This window comes from Leiobunum rupestre, chromosome 7 (assembly GCF_980474605.1).
Source record: "Leiobunum rupestre chromosome 7, qqLeiRupe1.1.hap1, whole genome shotgun sequence".
In the NCBI taxonomy this organism is placed as follows: Eukaryota; Metazoa; Arthropoda; class Arachnida; order Opiliones; family Sclerosomatidae; genus Leiobunum; species Leiobunum rupestre.
In genome coordinates this window covers 22,634,099-22,645,330 of record NC_143390.1, presented here as the reverse complement: position 1 = coordinate 22,645,330, position 11,232 = coordinate 22,634,099, and the positions used below count along the sequence as shown (strand labels likewise).

General features: G+C 41.3%; 1 protein-coding gene across 1 annotated transcript; it reads right to left on the bottom strand.

Moving 5' to 3' along the window:
* Positions 1-1,253: 1,253 nt before the first annotated feature.
* On the bottom strand, positions 1,254-9,891 carry LOC149935186 (uncharacterized). The gene is made up of 3 exons (XM_090153555.1): positions 9,637-9,891; positions 2,055-3,317; positions 1,254-1,994 (listed from the first exon to the last, which is right to left on the bottom strand). Exons 1-3 carry the CDS (start codon positions 9,889-9,891, stop codon positions 1,254-1,256), a joined length of 2,259 nt encoding a protein of 752 aa, XP_090009681.1.
* Between the last annotated feature and the right edge of the window lie 1,341 nt (positions 9,892-11,232).

Sequence of the window (11,232 nt, the reverse complement as noted above, 5' to 3'; positions counted from 1 at the left end):
ACTATTTGAATTTAACGCGGGAACCAGATGGATTGTACGTCAAAAATCATTGTCAAATTCTCTTCATTGTTATAGTCCTGAGACGGTGGCATTGAGAACTAGGGTTTAGACCTGGCCAAAAGAAGCTTTTAGGGGAGGCGTTGGCAGATATCCCGTGACTCCCGCTGAGAAGCGGCTCTTGATTTTAAATAGGGGGGGATGAGAGCGACCAAAATGAATAACGGCCTTAGGGGCATAGAGAAGAAGGAAGGGGAGATATGGTGAAGGGGAATTTCCCAATTTCACAGAGTGGCTCTTCGCGTCATATGGCTACCATGGTTTCCGACAATCTTGTACAATAACGCGCATCGTTGTGTGCAACTACGTCTCTATGGTTTGCGTTTTTGGCAAAGTTTAAAATCCCCACTTATTATGACGTCACGCAGTCTCATGCGCAACGGCGATGCGCGTTAGTGTACGAGCTTCTCTCTACCTTCGAGTTTACGTCGTCACCTTTCTAAATATCTCTCCCCTTCCTTCTTTCTCTATGGGGGCATTTTGAGTACTTGGACGATTACTGAAAAACATTATCACCCTTTTCGATTTTCTATACAATCAATAATCTTTGAACTACTGAAATTTTAGTACAATGAAATTTATTTTTAATTTAGTACAGATAACTATTACTCGTGTCGTTTTATGTGTTATCGATATTTGTAATTGTTACTTACGCTATAAGTATGACAATGCCGCTTGCCCGGCTCGAGATGGATCGGCATTATAGTGGATTATATTTCATCGCGAGCGAAAGCTGGCGCATTTTAGGGGTATACTAAATCTTGAATAGTTGATTTTATAAAATAAAAAGGGGTCTTGCCCAACTTGTTAAAATGTTGCTCTTACGTCACAAGACCCAGCTTTATTAGTGTATTCCTCGCACGAGCGATTTGCACGCGCTCTAGAAAAAGCTATATTCCTCGCGACTGTAGCGCGCGCTCGTAGGCTTGTCAAAGTAAGAGACTGTGACGTAAGAGCAACATTTCAACAAGAAGGCCACGTTACTTTATAAAAAGAACAATTTGAAATAACTTTGAAAATGAGTTTCGTGATTTTTTTATTTTTTATAGTTGTGATAATGTTTGTTAGGCTGTGATATGATGAAAGGAATTCAAGCGATTTGAGTAAAAGAGGGACGGATTGTGATTGTTTTTATTACACATGCCCTTACCAGAAATAATGCTAATGATTTTATATTTTTACTCTCGAATCACTGCTCAGGTCAACTTCAAATTAGTTGATTTTCTATTTTGTCGTTTCTTTTTAGGGGTTTCATCGGTGGCTTCAGGTGTATTTGTATATTTTCTTTTACTAGCGGACTTGGTCCCTGTGATAGGAACTGGTTCTCGAATGGGCATAGATCTGGTGAAACGTGGATCAGCTATTTCCAAAATCATACAGTCAAGATAAAATATTTTAAGTTTTTCCAAAACTTTACCCCAGAACTTTTCATCAGGGTAAATTCTTTCCACGTTCATTCCACAAGTGGTCCAAATTATGAAGTCACAATACTCGCGCTTTGTAATGTGAAGTAACCCCTGGATTTTGTGGTAATAATCGTGGGTTCTTTTCAATTTCAACATTCCGTGGACAAGTTTTGAACAAAAGTCCTTTTGCTCAATGGCCGCATTTTCGGGAGTCCTAAATCTGGCTTTATAGGGGCACTTGACCTCGATTAGACCGTTGTCGCCTACCAAGCCGTCTGGGGAGGCCCCAAGGAACCCGTACTCCAGGTCGACGTAAAGACCACTGGGGACCACAATTACATTTTCTGTTCTTTGGTAGTCGGCAATCGCCACACTTTCTTTCGCTTTTCCCCATTCGACAGGAGCATTCGTGAAAGATTTGGCGTAAAGCAGAGACTCAACGAGTTTGGCATTCCCAGTTTGTGGTCTTCGTTTTGAGACTCTTCCAAAACTGGAAGCGGTTATTCTTTTCCTTCTTTGTAAATGCCATTCCTCGCAGCCCGCTTACATCACTGTTCTGGAACTAAGTTCTTGTTGCTCATTGATAGTTACCGTTAGTTCATGTAAAATTTCTTTTTTCCTTCGTTCCATATCATACGTCGACATATCTGGCTTTTGGGAATTTTGACCATAGTTAGCCTTGTCCATGGGTTCTATAACTTTATTCGACGATTTTTTCAACGCGTCAAATTTTTTCTCCAGTGATCGCTTTTTCCATTTCTTTTGTTTTTCTTTTCTTGCGGCGTGCTTTTTTAACGTTGTACACGGGCTCTCTTGGGTGATATTTTTTATGGTTTGCCCGTGCCAGTTTCGTCCAAGCTGAAATTGTAGCCCGGCCGCTGCGCACCTTGTAAAATACGAACCTTTTCGACAATAAAAAATTTGCTTGCCACCAACCGCTTTAGCAACCAACGACATGTAATTTTCAGCTAGATTGTTGGTCTCATTGTCTAGCAATGAGGAAGCCAAATCTTGCACTCGTTGCGAAGCTTCCAATAACTTCATTTCGAGGGGTTTCGTCAGCAAAGCCGTTCTGTCTGGACCCGATTTATCGCAGAAATAATCACGGCAGTTAGTACGGCGGCCAAAGACATGGAGGTGGGTGTTTCTAATGTCTTTTCGGAGACGTTCCGCGTACCTTTTGTGTAGCGCGGCTAAATTCAACGTGCGTTCTTGATTGTTTTCCGCATTCATTTCTTCATTCATCTCCTTGGCCACGTGCGCTACCGCGGCTCTGGCTCCTTTGCCCATTCGCGTAATTCGGGACTGAGTCAAAACTCCTTTGAACGATTTTCCTAATGCGTAAAGCTTTGACCTATAATTTCTCACCACATGGTTGGCATATTCACTTTTTCGTATCCTAGGACCATAGGGAACATTTTCCTGCAGTTTTTTGTGCACGGAAGAATCTCCATCGCCGATGAGTGTTCTATACTCCAATCCATGCATCTCCAAGCTTTTGTTGAAACCCTCGATAAGGATATCCGCTTCCATCGCGGTTGATGAGCCTTCCCAATTTTTGAAGCATTTATGCGACGGTACTTGTACATTAGCGTCAACCTCCTTCACCGCGCAAATACAACAGTATTTACTTCTTATACCGATAAAAAGTATCTTTTTCGTTTTGGCCCCAATAATGATTGCGACACCATTCTTCGAAGAAAACCGAAATCCCATACTTCTGTGGGACCAGCCGCCATCGACAATCACACAGATAAAAGCCACTCCGTTTTCTATATCTCCATTTTCTATTGCTAGCTCCCTTTCTAACTTTCCAGCTTCTATCATCTCCCGAGATAGATTTTTAAACCATTTCTAATAACAATAAAAAACATTAAATTCGTTTGAATAACTTATATTTGGAAGCAATATAAGTTGTTTCAAATATATAATATATCAGAGCCTTTCGCAAGCCTTTTCAATCGAACATATAGGACTCGTAACAAAATGGGTAAAAAGGTCAGGGCCGTGCAGAAAACCCCATAAAACATTCTTGTGCGGAAGGGGGTAGACATCATAACTATTTGAAAACGTCTAAAGGGGGGGGGGGGATTTTAAAAAATTACAAAACGTTTTAAAGTCTCTAGGGGGTTGTATAACATTTGCTCCGGGTCCCAGAAATGTTCTGCACTGCCCTGGAAGTGATTAGTGGTTGTCGTGAACAGCGAAATAAAAGACGCGAACTTTTCCGACATAAAAACCGGTAAACCTTTTTCCTCTTATTTCAAAACAGAACTGGCCGTTAATTTATTTTTACACGCGCAAAATAACACCTTTTTTAACAGCAACCAAAAACTCACTTTCACGCGCGCGTGCGCTATATAAACATTTGAAAACGAATATAGGTACATGTACTATACAAAATTACGATGTGTACAACCGAACATTCCGCCCGCCTTGAAATAACGAATTTCAAATGAGATAGTAAAAGTCCGAAAAGTTACATTTGCATACATAAATAACCCTTAGTAAACAGTTTGAATACAATTAAAATCAGTCTAGTGGTAACTGGCATAATTTAACTACGGGTCTTTTCAGTGATTTGTCAGAGGTTCTGACAGTTACGACGCGAACTTGATTGTCTTGTCCTGGATGAAGTTCAGTGATTCTTGCCATTCTCCACTTGGTTGGAGGTAAATCTTCATCTTTGAGCAAGACCAAGTCGCCGACTCGTAGATTCGGTTTTGGTGTAGTCCACTTTGGACGTTGTTGAAGGCGAGAGAGGAATTCATTTCGCCAACGGTTCCAAAAGTGCTGCAGTACTTGTTGGCCCAATTGCCAACGTGACAGGCGGTTGACGTTTTCAGAAGTGAGATCTGGTTCGGGTATTGCGGTGAGCGCATCTCCGATTAGGAAATGTCCAGGTGTCAACGCATTGAAGTCGTTTGGATCCGAGCTTAACGCCGTTAAAGGACGTGATTTTAAGCAAGCTTCGATTTGGCAAAGAAGCGTTTGCATTTCTTCAAAGTTTAGAACCATGGTGCCAAGAACTCGTTTCAGATGATACTTGACGGACTTCATCCCGGCTTCCCAGAGGCCTCCAAAATGTGGCGCTGCAGGCGGGTTGAAGTGCCAATTAATTCCTTCGTCTGCGAGCCATCGTGATACTTGATCGTTGTTGTTTGTAGAGACTATGAATTTGATGAATGTTTTCATCTCTCGATCGGCTCCTGTAAAGTTGGTTCCACAGTCGCTGTAAATGTCGGCGCATTTTCCTCGTCGAGCAACAAAGCGTTTCAATGCTGCCAGAAATGCTTCGGTGGTCATGTCACTGACAAGTTCAAGATGAATTGATCTTGTGGTAAAGCAAGCGAAGACGGCAATGTATCCCTTAAACCTGAAGTGACTTCGTCCCTTCATTAGTTTAAGGGTAAATGGTCCTGCGTAGTCGACTTCACACTTCAAAAATGGCCGAGCAGGATTTACTCTCGCTGGTGGTAAATCGCCCATAAGTTGCTTTACAGTGACTGCCTGCTGTCGTACACATGAAACACATCTTCTGATATGGAAACGTATGGCATCACGAAGACCGACGATCCAATAACGTTTCTGTAAGACAGAAGTTAGTAGTTGAGCACCTCCGTGAAAATGTTTCTCGTGCTCGTGTTGTATTAGAAGTTCTGTTAATATGCTCTGTCTCGGTAACAATGCCGGATGCCTTTGTTCGTATGGTAAGTTGGAGTGGCAAAGTCTGCCACCAACTCTAAGAATCCCATCTTGATCGATGTACGGACGCATCGAAAGGATTTTACTTTTCCGTGGTAATTCCTTGTTTTGTTTAAGGCAAGCTATCTCTTCGTTAAAACTGTTGCTTTGGACGACCCGAATCCAATGGGATAGCGCCTGTTCGTTCTCTTCCTTCGATAAAGGTCCAGTAATCCTCAATTCTGTCGCATTTCGCGAATTGAAGACAAAACGTAGAATGTAGGCGGTGATATGAATGAGTTTTTTAAGCGCTGAAAATTTGGAAAGGAGCGTGAAATCCATTTGATGATGTGTTACTAACGAAATAATTCGTCTTTCCTCGGATAAACATTCATTTGGCTCTGAGAGTTCATGTAGTTCTTGCGTTGTTGCGGCGAAAATAAGGCACTGCGGTCCATGCCACCAGAGACCATGATTTCCCAGTTCGATAGCGGATATTCCTCGAGAAGCGCAATCTGCAGGGTTGTTGTCTCCTGAAATGTGATGCCATTGCGCTCTCGGTAGTTTCTCGTGGATTTCTGACACTCGATTGGCTACGAACGTTTTCCAACGTTGCGGTGGAGCTTTCAACCAAGCTAGGACGATTGTTGAGTCCGACCAGCAATGAACATCAGCTATATCCAATCTCAATGACTCCCTGATCAGTTGAATCAGAGAAGCCAAAAGTAATGCACCAGATAATTCCAGTCTCGGAAGTGTGATTTGTTTGAGCGGAGCGACTCTTGTTTTCGCAGCGATCAGTTGTATTTTGATTTGTCCGTTGTTATTCACCGTCTTCAGGTATACGGCAGCTGCGTACGCTTTCTCCGATGCGTCACAAAATCCATGCAGGCTAATGTCTGTAGCATTAGCTTGCGAAATGTGCCGTTGAACCGTAATGTTTTCAATTTCTGGTAAATCGGTTCGAAACGACCTCCATTTAGCTTCAAGTGGTTGGGGAAGTTGCTCATCCCAATTCAATTTTAGCTGCCACATTTCCTGTAACATCAGTTTCGCTCGAACGGTTACTGGTGCCAACAGTCCCAGAGGATCGAATATCCTTGCTGTATCCGAAAGAATCATACGTTTAGTGATTGAACTTCTTGACGCTGGAGAAGTAACCATAAACGAGAAATTATCAGCCGAAGGAGTCCAATATAGGCCGAGAGTCTTGACTGATTCGTCGTTCTCGATGCATAGTGGCTTTTGTAAATCCTTCATGTTGGCTGGTAGTGTATCCAATAATGCAGCTTCATTCGACGCCCATTTCCTTATTTCAAATCCTGCTTGAGATGTAGCTTGAATGATTTCTGACTGAAGTCTTAAAACGTTCTCAATCGTTTCGTCGCCTGTCATTAGATCGTCCATGTAGAAGTCATTTTGTAAAGCCGAAGATGCCAACGGAAGTGTCTCTTTCACGTCATGGCCGAGTTGCTTCAAGACTTTAGTTGCTAGGTATGGCGCTGATGCGGTTCCATATGTAACCGTTAGCAAACGGTATTCGAGCAAGGGTTCGTGTGAGTTGTTTCGCCAAACAATTCTTTGAAGATCGGAGTCGTCTGGATGTACTCTAATTTGACGAAACATTTTGGCAAGGTCTGCTTTCATTACAATGCAATGTTGACGAAAGCGAATAAGGAGGTTGACCAAATCATCTTGAAGTTTTGGCCCCACTAGCAGATGATCGTTTAGGGAAACTCCAGTTGTAGATTTGGCAGAGGCGTCGAACACCACACGAACTCTCGTGGTGGTACTGTCTTCTTTGAATACCGCATGATGAGGCACGTAGTAAGATGGATTGGTTTCGATTTTTATTTCATTCGAGGGAATGAGTTCCATATGTCCAAGGGCAATGTATTCCCCCATGAACTTGCGGTACTCCTCATAGAGATTCGGGTTAACACGTAGACGTCGTTCTAAGTGAGAGAATCGACGGATTGCCATTTGTTTAGAATCTCCAAGTTTTGGTGCATCGTTTATCTTTGGTAATCGTACAGTGAATCTTCCTGTAGAATCACGTGTATGTGATTCTTCAAAGTTCTTTTCACATTGAATTTCTGTTGGAGATAGTATTCTTCGAGGCTGGATGTCTTCTAGCTCCCAAAGATGTTTCAAATCTGCTTCCAATGTACAATGGTGGACCTTTATTTTCGAACTTCTTCCGGCCATCAGCAATGGACCGGAAACTGCCCATCCGAAAAGAGTATTAAATGCACCTGGAAGACCTTCTTTCCCCTTGCAAATGCCATCTTGTAAGAGCTCTAGATACACGTCAGCACCTAGTAAAATATCCACTTGTCCAGGGCTATGAAAAGTTGGATCAGCAAGTGTTAAGCCTTTCAAGTGTAGACAATTTCCAGGATCGAACGGACTGTTAGGTAAATAATCCGTGACCTTTTTCAGGACGATTGCCTCGACGATGACCTCCGACGTGTTAATGATATTTGACTGAATATTCACCATGACACTGCCTTGAGAGGTGTTCATTCCGGTTGCTCCAATTCCGTCAACTGAGACGTTGAAACGTGTTCGCTTCAATCTTAGTTTCCTCGTGAATTGTTCCGTGATGAAACTGGCTTGAGAACCCGAGTCCAGAAGCGCTCGGGCTGGATAAAGTTGCTCGTCAAGTCCCTTGACTTGGACCATTGCGGTTGCCAAGATAACTTGGGTTGATCCAATTATTTCACGAGATGGGCATGAAACTACACCGGAGGTTGCCTTCGTCTTCGTTAATTCCTTCTCTTGATGTAGAAGTGTGTTATGTCGTGCGTTGCATTTCCTACAATGACCAGATTTGCAGTCATTGCTTTGATGACCGGTTCGTAAGCAATTGAAACACATGGCACTCCTCTTGACCATGTTCCAACGCTCGTCCGAAGATGCATTCAGAAAATTGGTACATTTGTATACAGAGTGTGTTTCGTTGCAAAAGTGACACGTCTCGCTCAGAGCACCATGATGAGCCTTTGTACTCGGTCTCTGATGTAATGGAGGCTTCGACTTGATTGCAGTAGTTGTAGGCGGAGCTGCTGCTAAGGCTCTGGCCCGTTGTTCAAGAAATGTAACGAGATCCTCGAAAGTTGGTCTTTCGGTCCCCCTCAGGGAAAGTTCCCATTGTCGGCGAGATTCTGAATCCAGTTTTTCCTTTACAAGATGAAGTAGTATGGAGTCCCAATGTTGTACTGGTTCTTTGAGAACCTTGAGCGCCCTTATGCATTCGGCGGTGGTATCGATGAGCGTTCGTAAAGCGGATGAAGAATCTTGGATGACGTTAGTTCGACTGAAGAGACGTTTTACGTGTGCATCGATGATTTCCCGGGTATTGTTGAACCGATTGTTTAAGATATCCCAAGCTTCCAGATAATTAGCGTCAGTTACCGGAATAGATTGAACTAGGAGCGCTGCTTCGTTTCGTAATGATGACTTCAAATACTGAAACTTCTGAGCTCCGGTGAGCGATTCGTTGTTGTGTACGGTGGCCGTGAAGAGATCATGAAATGGAAGCCAATCGACGTAACCACCGCTGAATGATGGAAGTTCCAGCTTAGGTAAACGTACATTACTAGCTGGTCTGACTTGCCTCACTGGAATGTTTGCTGCTCTTTCATTTGATTCAGTGACGAGTAGGATTGTCAGATCTTCGAGTCGAGCGACTAGAGGGTTGTATTCATCTTCGTGATCAGCGAAGTCGTCGTCGTCGGGATCGATATTTGCAACTACGGCATCGTGAACCTCATCCAAGTCTTTCGATAGTTTTTCCACCTTGTCTACATACAGCTTCAAGGCGACGTCAGATAGATTCGTTGCTGTTTGACCCACCGCATTTTCAATCCTGGTGATCTGTCCCTTGATAGCTGCTCTTCTTCTCACCAGAACATCCATGATGACTTATGTTGATTCGTTTACGATCGGGATATGATCGATGGTTTAAACGGTTTCCAACGGAGAATCCACGCTAATTTTCACTGTCTCTCACGGAAAGATAGCCGATTTGATAATTAGTTGAGGAACATAATCAAGTTGACGAATGTATCTGGCTCGACGGACCAAAAAATGTCGTGAACAGCGAAATAAAAGACGCGAACTTTTCCGACATAAAAACCGGTAAACCTTTTTCCTCTTATTTCAAAACAGAACTGGCCGTTAATTTATTTTTACACGCGCAAAATAACACCTTTTTTAACAGCAACCAAAAACTCACTTTCACGCGCGCGTGCGCTATATAAACATTTGAAAACGAATATAGGTACATGTACTATACAAAATTACGATGTGTACAACCGAACAGTGGTAGTTATCCTAGAATAAGTGTTACCGAAGACTAATAGTATAGTTACGATATAATGTGGTTTATTAGCATACCCAACTTTTACCACGAATAAAGCTATAAGTGGTAGGAAAAAGTTCGCAATGAATCTGAAATATTACATATTTTTGTTGGGTTTATTACCTCTATAATTTCCTGTTCCCTTTTTAGATACGAAGGTTTGCTCATGTTGGGAATTCCCATAAGTGAAAGAACTTCGTCCATGTTCTCGTGGCCGCTGCCTATTGAAACGAATCCCCAAACTGCCAAATAATTCAAGGACAATTGTTTGTTGTCGTTTACGGGTACCGAATCGTTGCCCATCGAGCAATTATTATGGATTTTTGGTCTTCCTCCAATGGAATCAACTTTTCCAGTTGTGGCAATAGTTTTTGTCATTTTACAATATTTGCAAAGGAAACTCAGTTGAGATATTAGTCCGTTTCTCTTTTCATTTTGAAAAACGAAACTCCCTTTTGCATCCACAGCGCAACGATGCACATCCAGTGATCTAATTTCATTTATGAAATTTTTTAAATTGACAATGCGATTACCGTCCAATTCTTGAAAGGCCGGAGTTGGTTCTGGCACAATAAATTTACATTGTGGCGGAGTTAGGGCTCGGAATCGGATATCCATTATCTTTTGTTATACATATTTTAGTTGATAATTTGTTAACAAATGTTTGGTTTTAAAAAACCAATCCGCTATCTTTAACTTAGATTAAACGAATTTCGGATAAAGACTGAATAATGTTATATTTTAGGGTTCTTATTCGTAAATATTATCTTTCGAATAAACGCTAAGTCCTTTATATTATCTATAGATACGACGTTTTTACGTTTTATCAAGAGATACAATTTATAGATAAACAAATAAATCGTATAATTTATTCATTTATCCGAATTAACGCCCGTCAAAAAAAAAATCGTATCTAGAAGACAAGTCTATTTCATTGTGTAGTAAAATTTTACACGTTTGAACATTGTACTTCAAAATAACGACGCAGCGATATCTATTTGAAAGGTTTTTACTTTTTAGGCGTGTTCGTGAATAGAATCCGAAGTTATATATATACAATCTCACTTGAAATACCGTTGGGAATACTGTAACCGTAAACACTTCACGAATTATAGGCCTGTAATGCTGCCTAGGGTATTAGCCTAGCTAATTTTATTATTATTATTATTATTATTATTGTTATGATTATTGTTATTACTATTATTATTTCTTAAGATTACCTGAGACCAGGTAAGCATTTATTTATTTCTTTTTTATTATTATTATTATTATTATTTATTATTATTATTATTATTTCAAATTGTTGTAAGAGCCGACCAAAACGGAGTTGACCTGTCAATGGCGTAGGCAAGAGGGTCTTGAAACTGATTTGCAGACAGCTTTGACCGTACTAAATTTTTGACACATTTCACTTCCTATCCCACAAATTTAACAAATAAAAACAGCTTTGGTTTAATTAAGTTCACTTGTTACGGGTTTTTGACCAACAAAGTAGCGTATTCGTGATTTATTTTCGAAGGAATTGTTCCACGAAATCGTTCTACGTTACTTTGCATTCATTTACGGACTTAAAAGCATTTAAATCGAAAGACTTATCAGTACCCTCACCCACAAAATTTAAAATCCGTCGTGTACCCGTCATTTAAAAAAAAGCTACACCCAACTCGGAAAGATGCCAAGCTCACATGACGATTACCCAAGCAGGGCCGTAGCTAGACA